The sequence below is a fragment of the Oncorhynchus tshawytscha genome, linkage group LG04 (genome assembly GCF_018296145.1).
Source record: "Oncorhynchus tshawytscha isolate Ot180627B linkage group LG04, Otsh_v2.0, whole genome shotgun sequence".
Taxonomy (NCBI): domain Eukaryota; kingdom Metazoa; phylum Chordata; class Actinopteri; order Salmoniformes; family Salmonidae; genus Oncorhynchus; species Oncorhynchus tshawytscha.
In genome coordinates, this window is record NC_056432.1 from 59,289,365 (window position 1) to 59,310,441 (window position 21,077).

Genomic DNA, 21,077 nt, shown 5'->3' on the forward strand with positions numbered 1-21,077 from the left:
GGAGAGCAAAGGCGTGTGCCATGTGGCACGAGAAGATAACAAGCAAGCAACCTGAACAGACTGTCACTCTCTCCCTCTCTTCACTCCCTCTTTGATAGTAAAGGCAGCAGAAGCAGAGGCTCTGGGAGCATGTGTGGGGAGGATATTGCACCACCACCTCAATTCAGATCCAGAACTCAAGCGGCGCAGTCAGGCGACGGCACGAGGAAGCAATTTCCCATAAAATGGCCCATAACAAAAGCAGCATTCAGCGTGAAGAACAGAATGTGGACCCTGTCGTGAAAGTCAGAAAGCGTTTTGATATGCCCAGCACTCATCTCAGCCTGCTCTTTAACACTTCACACCCCTCTCTCTTGACTCTGTACTCTGCCCCTCTCATCATCATCATCATCATCTGATGCCTGCCTGACAAACAGGGAGATCAGGGTCATTATGAGGCATTCTGTAATCCCGTTACTGGAGGAATGGGAAGTAAAAAAGCACAAGGCTTGTCAGGGCAAGTGTGTGAGGAATGCTTACAGAGGCATAATCTAACACGTTAAATGGTGTTGTCATGACGAAGTCGGGTCCATCTCCTTGTTCGGGCGTGTTCGGCGGTCGACGTCACCGACCTTCTAGCCATCGCTGATCCATTTTTCATTGGTTTTGTCTTGTCTTCCATCACACCTGGTTCCAATCCCATCAATTACACGTTGTGTATTTAACCCTCTGTTTCCCCTCATGTCTTTGTCGGTGATTGTTTGTTGTATGTATCGGTGCAAGTTATGTTCTGGTGTGCGACGGGTTTTTGCACCCTCTTATTTTATGTTGTATATTTAAGTGTTTGTATATTCATTAAACTGCTCCGTTTATACCAAGTTCACTCTCCTGTGCCTGACTTTCCTGCCACCAGCACGCACCAATTACAGATGTGAGTTTTAGTGTAGCTCTCACTTGGCTGTCTTTGAGAGTTTGCTAGGCCATATGGCCTAGTTACAGTTGTAAGAAGTGATGATACAGTTTGCAGTGCAACATGAGAACTAAACCACTCTACAGTTTCTTATGACATTTGGAAGAAGAGCTACACTTCCCTACAGTGTTTCCTTACAGACTAGCCTCCATCAGGTTAAACGATGCCGTTTGAACTGACGTACATCACACCACACAAACATAGGAGCACCTACACTACATATTATCCAAACTAGTGCCCTTAACCTCGGAGCTTTCACCTTTAAACCCCAAGGTAAGTCAAGGCATTAATTTCAAAAAAAATATAGCGATTTTGGCAATTTACATTTTCAGAGAGCAATTAGAGACACATCCTTTCCATTGCAAAAGACAGCCCAATACTTGGCTTGACACCTCTAAAATAGCTTAACATTGAATTGCATTTAGAGCTGTTGAAATGCTCATCATTCATTCCCATGAAGAAGAGATGAGGAGTGGAAGATCATGGTGAGATCTTAACCCCATAAGTGTATCACTCACTTACATGTCATTGGAAACCAGAGAGTGAGCTGAGTTATAGTGAGAAGACACTTCAAATATGTCATCTATCCATGGGCCTAGGGCCCCTCAGCAATATAGCAGTTACTGTTATTATTATTATTAGTGCCAGAGATACAGCTGTCATATGGCTCAGACTCAGCAGCAAGCTGTAACAATGTCCAATGTTCATAACTATGTAGACAGGCAGTGTTATGTCTCTCATATCAAACAATCACCACTTAATTAAAACAGTTTCAATTAAATCAGAATCAGGTTTTTATGAGCTATATCCTAAATAGAAGCTATAGAATGGTGGTGAAAGTCTGATCAAACGGAAAACTTTAAATGAAAAAAAAAAGAGATGCCTGCCTGCCAAGCAGATAAATGAACCAGCTGTAATATCAGCTTACTTAAAGATGTATTATAAAAGGTGTTGTATCATTTCAGCCAGTAGTTTTGAAAGTAGCGCTCACAAGTCAAAAATAGGTCCCTGAAAATGGTGCACAATTGTGTAGTCATCCATTTCATATGATATGTTATGTTCTGCAAAAAAATATTATATGCCAAGAGAATAGTAGAATAATAGTGAAGACATCACAGCTATGAAATAACACATATGGAATCATGTAGTAACCAAAAAAAAGTGTTAAGCAAATCAAAATACATTTTAGATTTTTCAAAGTAGCCACCCTTTGCCTTGACAGCTTTGCACACTCTTGGCATTCTCTCAACCAGCTTCACCTGGAATGTTTTTCCAACAGTCTTGAAGGAGTTCCCACATATGCTGAGCACTTGTTGGCTGCTTTTTCTTCACCCTGAGGTCCAACTCATCCCAAACCATCTCAATAGGGTTGAGGTCGGGTGATTGTTGAGGCCAGGTCATCTGATGCAGCACTCCATCTCTCTCCTGCTTGGTCAAATAGCCCTTACACAGCCTGGAGGTGTGTTTTGGGTCATTGTCCTGTTGAAAAACAAATTATAGTCCCACTAAGTGCAAACCCGGTGTATCGTTGCAGAATGTTGTGGTAGACATGCTGGTTAAGTGTGCCTTGAATTCTAAATAAATCAATGTCACCAGTAAAGCACCCTCACACCTCCTCCTCCATGCTTCACGGTGGGAACCACACATGCGAAGATCATCCGTTCACCTACTCTGCGTCTCACAAAGACAGCGGTTGGAACCAAAAATCTCAAAAGGACAGATTTCCACCGGTCTAATGTCCATTGCTCATGTTTCTTGGCACAATCAAGTCTCTTCTTCTTATTGGTGTCCTTTAGTAGTGGTTTCTTTGCAGCAATTTGACCATGAAGGACTGATTCACGCAGTCTCCTCTGAACAGTTGATGTTGAGATGTGTCTGTTACTTTTTGTTTGGGCTGCAATCTGACGTGCAGTTAACTCTAATGAACGTATCCTCTGCAGCAGAGGTAACTCTGGGTCTTCCTTTCCTGTGGCGGTCCTCATGAGAGACAGTTTCATCATAACGCTTGATGGTTTAAGCGACTGCACTTGAAGAAACCTTCAAAGTTCTTGAAATGTTCCTGGATTGACTGACTCATGTCTTAAAAGTAATGATGGACTGTCATTTCTCTTTGCTTATTTGAGCTGGTTCTTGTCATAATATGGACTTGGTCTTTTACCAAATAGGGCTATCTTCTATATACCATCCCTGCCTTATCACACCACAACTGATTGGCTCAAACACAGTCCAAGTGACTACATCATGAAGCTGGTGGAGAGGATTCCAATAGTGTACAAAGCTGTCATCAAGGCAAAGGGTGGCTACTTTGAAGAATCTAAATATATTATGAATTGTTTAACACTTTTTTGGTTACTACATGATTCCATATATGTTAAGTCATAGTTTGTTTTCACTTTTATTCTACAATGTAGAAAATAGTCAAAATAAAGAAAAACCCTTGAAATGAGTAGTTGTGTCCAAACTTTTGACTGGTACTGTATATGTTCTTCATGCAATTCACATGACATGTTATGAATTTGTAAGTGCTTAAGATCCCGTTCAATTTCTAATTATTCTCTTCATAAAACAACTCACTGAGGTGAGGAAGCGCAACTTCCTCTCCCTTACACGCACGCTGTGTCATATCCTTTTGGCTTGGAGGGACTGGACCACTGGGCCTATGGGCAGTTGGCCTGACTGCAGACCCAGCTCTGCCCAATGCCCTAGATATCCGAGAAGGTTTTCTCTGGCCGTGGTCAGCCAGCCTCAGCCCCAGGCAGCCAGTTAGTTCAGCACATCTAAATGCGGGCCTGTGTGACCGCAACAGGTGTTGGACATTGAAGCTCCATGCTCCTCATTAAAAAGCGCTTTAGCACTCCCGTGTCTGTGGTGTCTGGCCAGCATGAGGCCAGAGCGGCGGTCTGTTATCTGGTTAGCGGTCAGCCAGAGGCATCAGCGGGAAGTCAAATTCTCATTTAAAGAGTAACCTCCATATGTATCATGTTTTACTGCGGCCTGAAAGACAAAGCTCTGAAGCCGGGCCAGTCCCACACCTGTCCTTGGCTCACTGTTAATTCACCAGTAATGAGTTTGGATGGTGCTGTCTGGTGTCAGATTCCAGACCTAACATACAAACAGAGTGGTTCTGGGGCCTAGCAGAGAAGCTAGTCTTCCCTGACTGAGTCCAAGTACTGTAGAAAGATGCGTGAGTCAGAGCATTTAATTGAGCGCTCAAGCAGTGTGTTTATGATTATGGCACTATGTGTTGTTGAAGTTCAACTTCCTCCCACTCATCTCAATCCAATTATCCTGACAGAAGCAGCACCTACATGGAGGATTATGTCTGAGTTCAGTCAAAGGACACTCATGACAGCACCTTCACAGCTGTGTGTGTGTAAGAGAATAGTGAGATAAACCGCTGCCCTAATGAAGATATGCAGAAACTGATTGTCCCCCAAAAATTCCTGATCACACTTGTAGTCGATGTTATGGCTACATTAGCTAGCACAGCTCATGCACAGAAACACTTCATCAGGTCTAACGGTCGTGGCGCGCCGAACTGCGCACGTGAAGGCCGTCAAACCAAACGCACTCCTTCAATATAAAATTGTCTGACAAAAATAAAAACCTGTCAGTTTGTCACTTTCACAAGGATGTAGTAACAACAGGTTCAGCTACTTAAGAGATCGGCTCGAATCTAGGTTTTGCATTTAGAATTCGAGAAAATAAAGAATACATTTTTCACTTCTCCCATTGACTTAGCAAACCCAAGTCTGGTCTGTCTTGTCTGCATGGCAACGTGTTCCTGGAATTATCGCATGTGTTGCGCCTCAGGGTTTGAAAACTCAGTGTTAATTCAGTGTTTCCCGAATACTTACACTGGTCAGAGTGTCTCACTTGGTGTGATAAAATAGTTGATCAATTGCTCATAGGGAACAAAACTTAGTGACAAACAATACTGATGATGCATCTCAGGCATTGTTTGAATACATTTTGGTAATTGATTAAGGCAATAGCACAGATCAACATACACTTGCTTGGGGCCAATTTGCACTTTGGTCTTCCAACGCTATTGATCACATCCTACAAGTGTTAATGACCCACAGATATAACTAGATCACGGTCATTCAAATTTCAGACATTTTTCATCATTCATTTGGTTTTATAGTCATGAGAAGTGTTTTGGGTTCATCTACAAGAAGACCAGGGGAAAGTGGATCTTCGCAGTTATAATGAACTGTCCCCTTTATGATTCAGTAACTACTGGGGCAGTTCATCAGTATGGGACGGAAACTTTCAGTACTTTCTCCATGGAATTTGAGGGTAGATTTAACCTAAATACATACGTAGCTAGAACTGTTCTCTTTCCTCCTCCCGACTTAGGTATTTCTGGCTGAGCAGCATTTCTTCTGGTCTATATTTAATTTTCACAAAGCACAGCAACCAAAAGCATGTGACTTTCCAGAATGCTGCTGTGACTATGTTTCAAGTCAAAGTTGACAAACATAGCATAAGCATCTCAGCTATTAATTAAAGGCAACACAAAAGCCATGGCCTGATTTTCTTCTCTAGACACACTTGGATCCCAGTCAAACTTTGACACTGAGAGAAACACTGCCAAGCAGTTGAGAGCTCTAACCAGGATTTGTGTGGTGATGTGTGATTATCAGTTTACCTGTCAGTTTGTGATGTTTTGGAAACCCTGACATGCACTACATATACACACAAGTATATACACATATACACACAAGTATATACACATATACACACACAAGTATGTGGATACCTCTTCAAATTAGTGGATTCGGCTACCACTTTGCGGCTGCGCCGTTGTTGCTCCTAAACCTTTCCACTTCACAATAACAGCACTTACAGTTGACCGGGGCAGCTCTAGCAGGGCAGCTATATTACGAACTGACTTGTTGGAAGGCTGGCATCCTATGACAGTGCCACGTTGAAAGTCACTGAGCTCTTCAGTAAGGCCATTCTACTGCCAATGTTTGTCTATGGAGATTGCATAGCTGTGTGCTCAATTTTAAGCCGAATCCACTCATTTGAAAGCGTGTCCACATACTTTTGTATATATAGTGTACATATGTGCACCAGGAGGACAGTAAGTCAATAGACTCCCCGACAGTTCTGGCACAGCCTGATAACCACTTCTGCTGCACAGACCCGGTTGCAGCCTCTTAAGTGCACCACCATCTGAACCAGACTATTACTCACCCAGAGACCATACAACGTCTCATCATCCAGCACCCTTTAACCTAAGACTGAAGTCCCTGCCAAGTTCATCAGTGTTCTACGTCAACTTCTCTTTAGTAGAGCAGCTATGAGATCATTGTAGTTTTTCAGGTCATTGTGCCCACGGTGACACACAAGTTGTGTGTTAAACCTGCAGCTTAAGCAATGAGCACGCTAACAAACAGGATGTGACACACTGAATATCAACATGAACATCCAGAGGAAGGGAACACATGGAGATCCGGCCATTCACACCCATGGCCATCATCCAAACACAGAGTAAAACTCATAGAACTGTCACACCCGTTTCTTGTTGAAAATGCTTCAATTTTCACTCACTATGAGTTTTTAAAAATAAGAAAACTTCAACATTGTGTGAGGTTGAATGATAAAACAGATTTTTCTTCTCCTCTCTTCAAATAGTTGAGTATGTTAATTAAATCATACAGGGGTTTTCCTCAGTCTTTGTTGTGAATACTGCAATAGACGTATGAGATACCAGATCCAGTCTCAGGAATCTCTGGAGATCCCTTCTATCTCCACTGAGTTAGGTCAATCTGCTCTTAGTTTTTTGTCACCTTACTTGTGGAATAATCTCCAAGGCTCTCTAAAGTTGGATGACTTGGTGCCACTAGGGCAATTCAAAAGGCTGATTGAGGACCTATTTACTGAAGAATCTGTTTGTTTTCAATGACTGTGCTTTTAGTGTATTGATGTGAATATTAATGTATATTGATTGATGTGTTTGATGGGTATACAGGGCTCATCTGAGAAAGAGACCTTGGTCTTTAAAATAAAGGTTAAATAAAAATACTAAAAATGAAACAGCTGATACACATTCAAATTGTGACCAATCTGCCATTCTCATCACTGCCCCAAAGACAGACACCACGCACAGCGCACGGAACACTTACCGAATTGTCTCCCCAGTAGCAAGGCAGTTAACCCCCAACAACAACTGCTCCCTGGGCACCGATGACGTGGACGTTGATTAAGGCAGCCCCTCGCACCTCTCTGATTCAGAGGGGTTGTGTTAAATGTGGAAGACCCATTTCAGTTGAATGCATTCAGTAGTGCAACCGACTAGGTGTCCCGTCCTTTTACTTCCTTATTCTTAAATAAAGGTTAAATTTAAAAATAAAAACAATTCTCCATGATTAACGTACATGGGATGGAAAGGAAATTTACACTCAGGACTGTGTGTGTGTGTAACCGATGTGAAATGTCGAGCCCAGATAGGGGCGAGGAGAGGGACGGAAGCTAAACTGTTACATGTGGAACACATTACTGCATTTGGGAGTAATAACCACATTGAAGCGTGGCATCTATGGCAGGTTGTGCATTCTCTAACCGCGTTATTTGATTTGTCTGTTCTGTACTTGGCAGAAAAGTCTTAGTTCATCCTTTTATCAGCAGTGAGACTATTGCACATTACTCAACTTTCCCATGAATATTGTAATTTCTTCGCTTTATGAATCATCAAACTCAAAGTTCAGTAAATGCAAGAAGGCATAGGACTTTGCATTTAATTGTACTGGTGACATTGACTTTTAGAGAAGTTGACTTGCCAGTCTAAAAAGGTGGAAGCACGAGATTCGTCTCAGGATGTTGCCATGGCACTCATCTTTACCATGGTAATACCATGGTAAACAGTCTGAACGTCTGGGTGTGGTCGAGACACACAGAGGGCCATAACGACAGCTAGTGGAAATGACAACACTCAGTTTATTCACAAAATAAACTCCACTGAGTAACGGAAAACCATGCCATGCTTGGATTCAACTTTCAAACTACGATACATGAACATGTAACTGACTTCATGTATACTGAACAAAAATATAAACGCAACATGTAAAGTGTTGGTCCCATGTTTTATGAGCTGAAATAAGACTCCAGAAATGTTCCATATGCACAAAAATCTTATTTCTCTCAAATGTTGTGCCCAAATTAGTTTACGTTCCTGTTAGTGAGCATTACTCCTTTGCCAAGATAATCCATCCACCTGACAGGTGTGGCATATCAAGAAGCTGATTAAACAGCATTATCATTACACAGGTGCACCTTCTGCTGGGACAATAAAAGGCCACTCTAAAATGTGCAGTTTCGTCATAAAAACACCACAGATGTCTCAAGTTGATGGAGCGTGCAATTGGCATGCTGACTGCAGGAATGTCCACCAGGGCTGATGCCAGATAACAGAATGTTTATTCCTCTACCATAAGCCGCCTCCAACGTCATTTCAGAGAATTTGTCAGTACGTCCAACCGGCCAAACAACTGCAGACCACGTGTAACCACGCCAGCCCAGGACCTTCACATCCATCTTCTTCACCTGCGAGATGGTCTGAGACCAGCCACTAGCTGACCAGCTGATAAAACTGTGGGTTTGCACAAGAAAAGAATTTCTGCACAAACTGTCAGAAACCATCTCAGGGAAGCTGACAGACAGCGTTTATGACGTCATGTGGGTGAGCGGTTTGCTGATGTCAATGTTGTGAACAGAGTGCCGCATGGTGGCGGTGGGGTTATGGTATGGGTAGGCACGGTAGGGACAATGAACACAATTGCATTTTAGTCGATGGCAATTTGAATGCAGACATACCGTGATGAGATCCTGATACCCATTTTCGTGCCATTCATTTTTATTTGAACCTTTATTTAACTAGGCAAATCAGTTAAAAACAAATTCTTATTTTCAATGATGGCGTAGGAAGCAGCCTGATCAACTCTATGTGAAGGAGATGTGTCATGCTGCATGAGGCAAATGATGGTCACACCAGATACTGACTGGTTTTCTGATCCACGCCCCTGCATTTTTTTTAAAGGTATCTGTGATCAACCGATTCATATCTGTATTCCCAGTTATGTGAAATCCATAGATTAGGACCTAATGAATTTATTTAATTTGACTGATTTCCTTATATGAACTGTAACTCAGTAAGATCTTTGAAATTGTTGCATGTTGCATTTATATTTGTGTTAAGTGTATAACAAAGCCTTTCCATTGTAGGTGGAACATTGGGGCTGCTGGCTGGGCTCACCTGGCTCTACCTCCTTCCTGATTTTGTGGGGTAAAAATGGCTGTGGGTTGACTATGGGTCTATGTCCAGGACATAGTAAAACAAACACCCAGCTTTGGGCTACGCAATCAATGTCTCGGTGGTAAAGGTAATTTAAGGGCAGTGGTTCTGCCTGCAGGCTCCAGTCAACAGGCGTGCCTCCTGCGGGTCGTTTCTAATGTGGAGCTAGATGAGCCGGGATGGAGCCCTGCCCTCACCACAAGGCCTGTGTCACATTTCAGACTAGACTGTGAAAGCTGCTTCAACCGCCTCGACTGGTGCTGACTCACGGGGACTGACACACACACACACACACACACACACACACACACACACACAAGTAGCGGTGCGTCCGTGATATATAGGCCTTAAGGCCAAGACAATAAGAAGACACAGTGGCAGAGTAAATTGAAAGCAAATTGCATGTAACAAATAGTTACATGACCTACAGCACGGTCAAGCAAGTTAATGTTTCCGACATTTTCGGACTACTAAACAACTATTGATTTAGAACCACGGAGAGTTATCGCAAGTCGCAGAGAAAACAGGAGCTGCCTCCACTATTCTAGTACCATTTCAACATCATCAAATCACCTAAGCTTAGTCTAACACAGTGACAACTAAAATATTCCAAAAACGATTTAGTCCAATCAACGTAAGCTGAATATGATGTGGCTGTCCATGGCTCTGATTTGTGTGTGTGTGTGTGTGTGTGTGTGTGTGTGGTCATGCAAGCAGAAAAAAAACATGTTGACTCACCCTACATGTAGAGAAACGCCAATGCCATCCTCCTCTCTCATGTTGACGAAATGATCTATCACTCTGTCATATTGTACATGCTTCTAGTTTTGTTGTCCTAGGCTACCTGGCTAAAATGCTTGCTTTCATGGGCAAAGTTAGCTAGTTAACATTAGCCTTCTACATCTAGCTACATATTGAACTTCCATCCTCTCAGGCCAGGGGCGCAGTGTATAAATGAATGGTTGGATAAGAATTGCCATTGTAATCCTTGGCCAGTACGGAGAATTAAGTAAAACCACAACACCAAATCCCTATCTCCATCCTTGGGCCACCAGAGGACAACAACACGCAACAATTCAAGTTGTTTGTCAGTGACGTATGCTCTCAATGCAATTTGATAGGAGGGACACCAAATCCAAACTGACTTCCCATAACACCTTTTTTGGTGCACCAGGCCCATTTACAGTTGAGCTCACCTAGTTTATCTCAATGCTGATTGGCTATTATTTTGTAATTTTTTAATCAAGGGAGGCAAAATGCTTGCTGGCTTCCCTTGCATTCAATACTACCGGCGGGCAAACAATGTCATACTCTTTTGGACCAGACAGCATCATACAGAGACAGAGGGGCACTGTTTCGCTCACTCGGATGCTTTCTCCGGTGAGATGCATTCAGCCTCTTACGGATTTAAGAAAAATTATGAAACAGAGAGGCGAAAGATAAATACATATAAAATACATTAAAACATTCCTCTGTAAATTTTTTGGGGGAAGCCTGGCTTCCCTTAGCATCCATGAATACACACACACCTTATATTCCAAAACTTGTTGAGACCACTGTGAATCTCTAAATACTAAAACACACCAGACACATCTGTGATTTAGTTTAGCCCAGTAAGCCCACCCCCATTCATTCTTGGGATTGGGCATAATTGTCTCTTATTAGGTATAAAAACAGATGGGATTAACGGAGGTAATGCAATGTACTCACACAATTTAGCGAACAGGCCAACCATACTGTTTATAGCATTGAACATGAGGTAATGAGCAGCAAGCCAAGACTTGAGGGTGAACTATTTTCCTCACCCACTTTGCCAGTCATGTCCTTCTCACATTCTCTTCTTATAGAAGCAGAGTCTCAGCCCAGAGGAGGGCCCTAGAATAGGCCTCTTGCAGGTTTACATCTCACTGACTATACCTCAACTTTATGGCAATGATTGGACCAAATAAAACCTAGATAAATCTATCCTTGGCACCGGACAAAAGGAGAACTAGCATAGATCGAGTCTATCTTACATTCTCAAACAGCTCAACAACAGAATAGCACTTCAAGGCTCTGAATTACACTTCAACCAGTTGAATCAAAAGATATATATTATTTTCAATCTCTTCAAAATAAAAGTGACGGTCCAGTGAAAATGCCTATTTTAAATCTGCAGTGTTTACACTGGCTGTCTCCTGGCTGTGTAATGTTAACAGTGTTTGGAGCATCGTTCTAGTTAATGGGTGTATTTAAGCTGTGTTGGAGCGTGAGACTTTTGACAGACTACAGGTGTTAAAACTATGTACCGCAGCTGGAGAATCAAACGCACGGTTTATCAGACCTATGCAGCAGACTCACCCACCATGTTTATTACATGAGCTTTACCACACACACACACACACACACACACACACACACACACACACACACACACACACACACACACAAAATAATCCTCACACAGCACAGGACCCATGTTCCATTCTCCTCTTTTACCCTGCTGCTACTCTCTGGTTATCTATGCATAGTCACTTTAACTCTACCTTCATGTACATATTACCTCAACTAACCTGTGCCTCGCACATTGACTCTGTACTGGTACTGTATATAGCCTCGCTACTGTTACTTTACTGCTGCTCTTTAACTATTTTTTAAAATGTAATATTCTTAATTTTTTTACTTACCTATTATCTACTTAACACTTTTTTCCCCTTAAAACGGCATTGTTGGTTAAGTAAGCATTTGTAAGGTCTACACTGGTTGTATTCGGCGCATGTGACAAATAGAATTTGATTGCTGCTTAATTGGACACTGGGTTGGGTTTGAAATTGTCATTAAACGAGCACTGATTGCCGCTACAGTACTGATTGCCTAGTATTGTTTGTCAAAGACAGTGTGGCATCATTGGAGGAAAGGGCACTCACTGATCATTTAAATGGGGTTTTGTATGAGAAATGATTCATATTCACATTGCCAATGGAAATATATGTACAAATTATAAATGTACATTTATAAAAGGAGGTTACACCGCAGTATTGGTAGGAGATGCCAGCACAGAACATTTCATTTTTATATCATTGTGCCGCGACTGGCATACAGAAGTGTTCCAAAATGAAAGAGTTCATATCACACAAGTGTGTGTTTGTTATCACACAGGTGTGTGTTTGTGTGAGTAGAAAATATCATTGATTCAGTATGTCATTATTTGAACTATATTTGATTGCTTGGATCGAACAGGTCCAGCTTTTCTTCAAATTTCCAAATTAATATAGTGGAAGCTTCCTGACATTGAGGACCTATATGCTAGGTGTCAGAGGAAGGCCCAAAAAATTGTCAAAGACTCCACTCCACTCACTTCTCTCTGCTACCGCACGGCAAGCGGTACCGGAACGCCAAGTCTAGGACCAAAAGGCTCCTTAACAGCTTCCAAGCCCCCCTTTGTTTTTATACTGCTGCTACTCGCTGTTTATTATCTATGCATAGACACGTTACAAATGACCTCAACTAACCTGTACCCCCACACATTGACTCGGTACCCCCTGTATATAGCCTCGTAATTGTTATGTAATTTTCTTGTGTTACTTTTTGATATTATTTCATTTATTTTTTTCACTTTAGTTTATTTAGGAAATATTTTCTTAACTCTATTTCTTGAACTGCATTGTTGGTTAAGGGCTTGTAAGTAAGCACTTCATGGTAAGTTGTAATTCAGCGCATGTGACAAAAAACATTTGATTTGATTTACTGTGTTTGTCATAATCCACCTTGTTCTAAAATCTTTATTCCACTAAGATACAGGTTCATTACCTTCTTATTGTCTCACTTTCAAACGGTAGTAGTAAACACACCAGCCAACCATGTGGTCTTGATTAAACAGGTCCTATGTGGCCTGATGTGGAACACAGCACTGGTCAGGATGACCCACCGTCGGGAGCATTTTTATTGCCCTCAGTGATGTGCACCTTCCAGCCTTGGATTGACCACAAAGATCGCAGGGTTACAGTCTGCATACAGATGAGCACCAATAGATCTTGCTGACAAAAGAACAGAGGACATGTATGATGAGCCCTGCAACTTCTAAACCACATGTGAAGTGCAACATGTAGCCTACATTATGCAGTCAAAAAAGGCTAAATAAATGAATCAGGCGTGTGGGTGAGACATAGATTGAAACAGTTGCAACCAATGTGGAAATGAGTGGAGATTGGTTGGCCACGTGTTACAGGTAAGGAGGCTCGCAAGACACTTTCTGTTCCTGCCACAGAGAACCCATGTGACAAGAGATGCCACATCTTCTAGCAGTCTCCTGTCAACAGTCTGAACCACATCTATACCTGCCACATACCTCCTAGTTAGACCAGCAGGAGACTAGCTGGATTTTAGTGCATTAAAATTGGCTGGTGGAATGGAAAGTTTCAGGGACAAGAAGGCTGAGATAGAAAGGAATCTTTACAGATGACACAACTGAGGAGGACGGTTTCCTGTTAAAACACTTACATGATAGTAATAGGCCTACCTGTGGGGGACAATGTGCTCAGTTCATTTACCAAGTCATAGGCCTACTACACTTGAAGCTTCAAATACAAAACAACTTTTTGTTTATTCTACCATTCACACTTGCATTTTCATGTGGCACAGCATCCTACCATTATATAGGCACAGAATGGAGCGTGAACAACAGTGTGCACTCGATCTACAAGCGTTATTTATTTAAAAGCATTATTCGGCTGTCCCCAAAGGATAACGCTTTTGGCTTCCATGTAGACCCCTTTCTACAAAGTCTTACATGGAACCAAAATAGGTTATGCTATGGGGACAGCCAAAGAAACCTTTTGGAACCCTTAAAAAAAAAAGTTTATAAGTGTGTGTTTGTGTGTTTTAACAGGAAGAGGTCCTGTCTAAAACCTTATGTAGAAAGGAAGCCAAGCCTGAGTGTGTCTGCTAAATAAACACCTCAATGAATCAGGAGAACTTACTGGAGTCTATCGGAACTGGGGAAAACAGGAGAAGCAGGAGAAGCAGAGAAAGAAGTATAACCTATTTTCATTGGGCCACTGTGCAAAAGAGGGAGGTCAAATACTTAATCCATAATAATCCTATTCATACAGAAATTATTCCAATTTTCAAATGATGTGATCTATCAATGACATTCTGTCAGTGTAGGCTGGAAATATTTTTTTTATTGTAGACAACAATAAATAATATAGCATGACATGCAAATTGAATATGCAACAAAATTACATAATATCAATAATTTAGGCCTATTGGGCACTACAGTAGAATTCTGGTTTAATTCAATTTACAATGGAAACCCTGACAGCTTACCTGCTAACAAGAACGTCGGCAACAGAATGCAGTAGAGCAGTCCACATACCACCTGAAGCTCCATGAGCGCGCGTCCCAAATGCACTGCTTAGCTCCAGTCTACAGTCCCGCTGACATTCCTCGACGGAACGTTAAATTCCACCCAATTAATTTTAATAAACCCAGTCCGCAATAATTGTTCATGGTTTACAAAGTGTCTTTTGAACCGATAAAATAAAGCGGTGCGGTCATTCCACTAGGCAGACATATGACTTCCAAAAGTAATATTTTTCAAGTTTCCTGAGTAGTGGACAAATGAAATCTATTGAGGTTCTTGTTCTGTAAATCCACAAGACATCTTCACCTCACATTTCGGGGATATAAAGTGTATTCGCACGAAATTGTAAACAAAACTAACTACCAGCTCTCCCGTATTGAAACAACACTCCTCTCTTTCCGCCCCTTGAACTGAATATTCCATGTAAAGCAATATCTTCATGGAAAAAGTGATTCACCAGTAGGCCTACTGCAACAGTTGAACTGTTCTTTCAATCGCTGTAAATCCAATTCACTCTCACTGGGTTGGCACTTCCTCAGATTTTTTCTCTCTCTCTTCATAACCTAACTAACAATTTTAAGGTGTGTTTTCGAAAGCAACATGTCCACGAGGAAGACTATCTCACAAGCATACACAATTAATGTATGGTAATTTCGAAAGAAACGAATACATTTTCAGCCTATTCAGCTATTCTATATCATAGTTAACGCATGTTTGAAGATCTCACTGTCAGCACCATCGCCTGCGATATTCCTATTTGAAAGAGCACGTTGTCGTTTTGCGTTGACACATGACACAAACTTTAGCACATAGCAGGAAATTATAAGTGAAATGTTGCTATGTGACACTCCTTCAGCAACATGCTAATAAATAGCCCTACCTTAACTGCGCAGTAAACCAGTAGTCTATGAATTTTGAGATTATACACACGAAAACTTGTACTCGGTAATCTTTTGAAAAAGTTTCACACTGCTGTAACCTGCTTGAAATTGACTCTACATCTTCTAAATAAATATTGTCTGGTAAATCATTAGCGTCCTCTAGCGGTACACCAAGCCCAACTCATCAGTGTTGCCAACTAATTTTCAGGGTAAATTGCTAGAGGCAGGTTGATTTGTTCCTAAAAGTTGCTTAATGACGTTGTGATGTCATTGCGTGATAACGTAAAACTGCGTCATTACGTAGAATACACAATAACGTTACTCAAATTGACTGGCCATCCCTGCAAAAAATATGATTTGACGTTTGTTCAGGTACAGACTCCCACTCTTTTCTGTACTTCTGGCTGTACAGTTTTGATTGAAACTTGTTGATTGATGTTGTAAGTTCTGTTCAAGATCAAACATTCGTTACCAACTATATTCATTGGGTTTGGCTCATCGAACCCGTGCTATTGCTGTTGCAGTCAGCCAACAATGATTTGCAATTTGCTGAAATTGCTGCTGGCCTGCTGCTGACGTCACTCACAATGCACCTTTTCAGCCAGGCACGTGTATTGTGACAGTGTGTGACAGAAATAAATAGTTGTTGTGTCATTTAGAGGGAAAATGCATCCATTTTAGCGTTTGAGTCACTTTTCAAAAGTTGATAAAAGTCCAATTTTTTTTTTTAAGTAGCTAAATGTGTTACTAGGTGCTGTTTGAAAAAAAAGTTACCAGGGTAGACTGAAAAGTTGCTAAATCTAGTAACAAAATTGTCCACCAATTGCCAATCTTTGAAATGATTGGCGGGAGAAGGGTGTGGCTTATGAAGGTCACGTGTCTATTTCGCGCGAAAATGTGTTGCATGTTCCGGTCATAGCGACTTTGAGCAAGCCTTCATATATACTTCGGTAGCTCAAGTTGCTGAGTTGAAATTTATTTATCGTTTGGTCAGTCGTCTTTCCTGGCCAGAAGATAATTGTGTGGTTCTAGATTGACATCATTATGTCTCAGGCGCGGGTCACCGATTTCTACGTCAAGAGAAAGAAAGATGCTAGTGGGGCTGCGCATGGTGATGGCAATAAAACGCAAGTTGTGGACACTGTAACAAGTAAGCCATGCACAAGATCAACTCGGTCGAAAAGCAAGAATGCGGCACCTACAACAAAGGTTATGATAAAGAAGTCCAAATCAACATGTTCTGAAAACAGTGTACAAGATGAGTTTTGGAGGGTTATTGATGAGGCGACTTCGGTCGATGAGGTGGAGAGCGTGTCTGCTGTGCTGGCGAGGACCGACTCGGAAAAACAAACACTTTTCTCCAGCCCTCGTACTCCCAAGAGGACCTCTACAGAAGCTGAATTCGATCTTGGATCAGCTGTATTTTCAACCACTGCTGAACATAGCACAGCAAAGAAGCGTCTTCGGATCGAGGCAAATAAACACGCCATCGCTGCAGGGACAAGTCCTGAGCCGGTTAAAGCTGTAAAGAAGTCGGTCAGGAAGAAATTGATTCTCGTCAAAAACGACGAACAGGTAATATTTGCGCATTTTCGTAGGGGTCATTTAATGTTTTAAATATTTTTTTAAAGCTGCGTAAATTAAGGTCTGTGGTAAACACATGCTAGATGCTTAGATCTTATAACTACTTGTTGTTCTAAGACAATCTTCATCAACTAACGTCACTTTCATGTAGGCTAAATAAAACAAGCACAAGCTTAAGTAATGTTTTAACTGACTGATATTATAGTCATAAACTAACCCATTTACAGCTTTTAGTGCTACACGTTGGCGACCTCTATTGCTAGAAATATTAACCTAGCAAGTCTGGTCCAGAATGGTTAGCTAGCTAGACATCAAACTAGACACAACGAAAGACCTCACAGGCAATGTTTGGCTAAAGAATCTGAAGACCAATTGGAAAGGGGGCTGAACATTTGAGTCACAGCTGAATCCTTTTTTCTTTTTTACCAGGCAACCCACTCTCTGGCTAAAGATGTCCCGCAGGTACCCTATCCACTACCTGTTGATAAAGAATCAAAGAATTTCGTCAATCGCAGTGCCAACAATTCTCCAAGGCACAAACCACATGTTCAGGGCAGCACAAACCCAAAAGAGGGGCACAAGGTACAGTATTGTTGGTGGCTTATGCTTTCACCGTTGCTCTTCACTGTTATGTCTACACACCTGGCCACAATTCAATTATCTGAGATTGTTTCATTTTATCTAATCAAGTTACTCTTTAGTCATACCATAATGGACAGAATCCTCACAAATGTTTCAATGGCATTGTCTTTCTACCACATCAGACTTTCTCTAAAGAGGATGTTGCGGCCCTCAAGTTCCGCCTTAAGAAGATACAGGGCCAGACACGGAAAGCTGATAACCTGCCCTCTACACCCCCCGAGTCTACTGCCACTGCCCCAGACCTGAAGACAAAGCTAGCCTGTGTCAAAGAGCTTGCTGCTAAGGCACAACACCGGAAGGAGGAGAGGTTGGCAGAGGCCAGATCTACTGAAGAAAATAATCGGCCGCAAACCGAGGATGGGTGAGGATGAAACAAGTATTTCAATAACGGTGTTATTTGAAGAGGCTTTTGTAGTTGCTTTGATTATAACTAATCCTTTGTCCTGATCTGTAATATGCTCTTTTTCAGAGATAAGCTCCCAGCCTATCAGCGATACCATACTCTTGCCCAGGATGTTCCCCCTGGCCTCACCCTGCCCTTCAAGTACAAACTGCTTGCCGGAATGTTCCGTAGCATGGACACCATAGTGGGAATGCTCTTCAACCGCTCCGAGACTGTTACCTTTGCCAAAGTGAAGCAGGGTGTCCAGGACATGATGCACAAGTATGGCGCAAACTATAATTATCTAATTGGATGATAAGTAGAAATCCACAGGAAGGAGCAGCAGAAATATTCATTACTTTTCCTTTTAATTTCACAGGTGTTTTGAGGAGACCCATGTGGGCCAGATTAAGACCGTCTATCCTACGGCCTACCATTTCCGCCAGGAGAGAAACATTCCTACCTTCAGTGCTACAGTGAGGAAGTCGAGCTACCAGCTCACAGTGGAGCCTGTCATTGAAGCTGGTGAGGGGGAGGTCTCACGATGCTTTGTACTCTTTCAATACAGATGAGTGTATTTAAATAACTGCTGATACGACTGTTTCTCCTAATGTCTGTTTTTGTTCCTCAGATAAGAGCAAGGCAGTGCTGGGTGCTTCCCGCCTGTTAGAGAGGAGACGTATCTTCCACCAAAACCTAATCAGCATTGTGAAAGGGCATCACAAGGTAGGCACCATTTATACGAGAGAATATTCTCTAACTGTATACTTTGAGTTGACCTGACTTGGTAACCAATCTGTATATGTTGTCTTTAGGCATTCCTTGCCAAGTTGAATCCTCCTATTAGAGTCCCAGATGACAAGCTTACCCGCTGGCACCCTCGCTTCAATGTGGATGAGGTGCCCAATGTCCTGCCCAGTGAGCTGCCCCAGCCCCCACAGGAAGCTGAGAAGCTAACCACTGCCCGGGAGGTTCTGGACAAGGCCCGCTCCATGATGACCCCTAAGGTACTTACTGACTGGTCTGTCCTGCATTCTCCACACATCCAACCCTTACACACAGTCAACACTGCTGTTTTGTCTATCTGAAATCAACTGTGACCAACACTAATCTAATTTTATTACATGCCGAATACAACAGGTGTAGACCTTAGTGAAATGCTTTCTTACGAGCTCCTAACCAACAGTGCAGTTAAAAAATAAAATAAATACGGATAAGAGACATAACAAGTAGAGCAACAGTAATGTGTGTGGGGAGGTGCCAGTACAGTCAATGTGCGGGGGCACTGGTTAGTTGAGGTAGTATGTAGGTATGCATAGATGACAGACTGGCAGTGGTGTGGAGGGGGACAATGCAAATAGATGTTCAATTGTCTTATGGTTTGGGGGTAGAAGCTGTTTAGAAGCCTCTTGGACCTAGACTTGGCGCTCCGGTACCGCTTGCTGTGCAGTAGTAGAGAGAACAGTCTGACTAGGGTGGCTGGAGTCTTTGACAATTTTTAGGGCCTTTCACTGACACCGCCTGGTATAGAGGTCCTGGATGGCAGGAAGCTTGGCCCCAGTGATGTACTGGGCAGTTCACACTACCCTCTGTAGTGCATGGCGGTCAAAGGCCTAGCAGTTGCCACAATCCACTGATTATGATTTGTATACTGTATATCCTATAGTGTACTTCTACTTTATTGCACTGTTGTGGGAGCTTGCAAGTAAGCATTTCACTGCATGTTTTATACTTGTTGTGAACTGTATGTGCTGAATAAACCTGGATTTGATTGGGCTCTAGTTTTAAAGGGCATTCATTTAAATTGCATTGTTTGCTATTAACCATTTTGCTGTTTGCAGATGGAGAAAGCGCTGGCCAACATGGCTCTGAAGACTGCAGAGATGGTCTGTGTAAAAGAGCAAGAGCCTGTTCCACAAACTCATGTGGCTCCTGCTGAAATTCACAGTGCCCTCAAAGGGGTGTCTCAGTCCCTGCTGGAGAGGGTAGGTCACCCTGCTGTTATACTTACACACATTTTATCATTTGTCCTATGTAGTACAGTGTGAGGACTGATCCCTCTTTCGTTATAGATCCGAGCAAAGGAGGCTCAGAAGCTCCAAGCTGCCATGACCCGGAACCCTCAACAGGAGGAGCGCCTTGTGATGATGTCACGGCTGGGAGAGCTGGCTCGGATCCTGCGTAATGTCTTTGTGGCAGAGAAGAAACCTGCACTGATCATGGAGGTGGCCTGTAACCGTATGGTCTCTAGTTACCGCTCTGCCCTGAGCACAGGTGAGCTATCTGAAGAAATGCCTGATATGAAATCCTATATTTTTTACTTTTAAAAAATCCCTTGGTTTTCATGTCAGAACTGCTGCAATCTTTTTAGGTGATATGGAGCTGCACCTTCGTCTGCTGGCAGAACTGACTCCTGAATGGCTTACCATTCACACAATTAGAAAGGACTTCTATCTCAAGTTGATCAAGACCATGGACCTGAATGTGGTACTGGAGAAACTGAAGCAGAAGACTAAAGCGGAAGAAAGGCTTTGAAGCTGCTATGATTTTCAATGTGTAATTTGAGTGTGACTAAAGTCTTTTAGTGATTGGACAATGCAGGGCTGGTTTGTTTACTTTTTTTTTTTTTTTAAAGGAAGTTAAACTATTTTTACCAACTCAATAAGTGTGCATATTGTTTTAATGTGTCTAGATAAATGCTGTGTTCAATGATACTGACTCATTTTGTGGGTGACTTTCTTGTTGATTGGGTAGTATTCTAACACCGTTGTCCTAGTTTTGTAATAAACTTTCTAGTTCACGGACGGGTTTAATATACTTGCCATGTGTTTAATCCTTTTATTTTTTTAAAGCTGTATTACATACACACTAGCATTGGAGTAAATATTTTTACCCATGACAAACTGCCTTGTTTTTGCTTGCACAACGGATTTCCATCAAGCAGGTTCTTGTTCTATGTAGTGCACAATGAACCAAGTATATTGACAAAATGA

At 42.1% G+C, this 21,077-nt stretch overlaps 2 protein-coding genes across 2 annotated transcripts in view; one reads left to right on the top strand and one right to left on the bottom strand.

Annotated features, from left to right (window-relative positions):
- The window catches only part of LOC112249106 (piezo-type mechanosensitive ion channel component 1), an 80,903-nt gene extending 65,291 nt beyond the window's left edge, over positions 1–15,612 (bottom strand). Inside the window, exon 1 of the mRNA XM_024418759.2 lies at positions 14,559–15,612. Coding sequence (XP_024274527.2) covers positions 14,559–14,622 — 64 coding nt within the window. The 5' untranslated portion in view covers positions 14,623–15,612. The remainder of the gene's footprint in view (positions 1–14,558) is intronic.
- A 754-nt stretch (positions 15,613–16,366) lies between these two features.
- On the top strand, positions 16,367–20,897 carry LOC112249113 (DNA replication factor Cdt1). Its single transcript, XM_024418767.2, has 10 exons — positions 16,367–17,051; positions 17,490–17,642; positions 17,825–18,063; positions 18,172–18,366; positions 18,464–18,609; positions 18,716–18,810; positions 18,900–19,091; positions 19,926–20,069; positions 20,157–20,358; positions 20,456–20,897. The coding sequence occupies exons 1-10, from the start codon at positions 16,521–16,523 to the stop codon at positions 20,617–20,619; spliced, it is 2,061 nt and encodes a 686-aa protein (XP_024274535.1). The 5' UTR covers positions 16,367–16,520; the 3' UTR covers positions 20,620–20,897.
- The last annotated feature ends 180 nt before the right edge of the window (positions 20,898–21,077 follow it).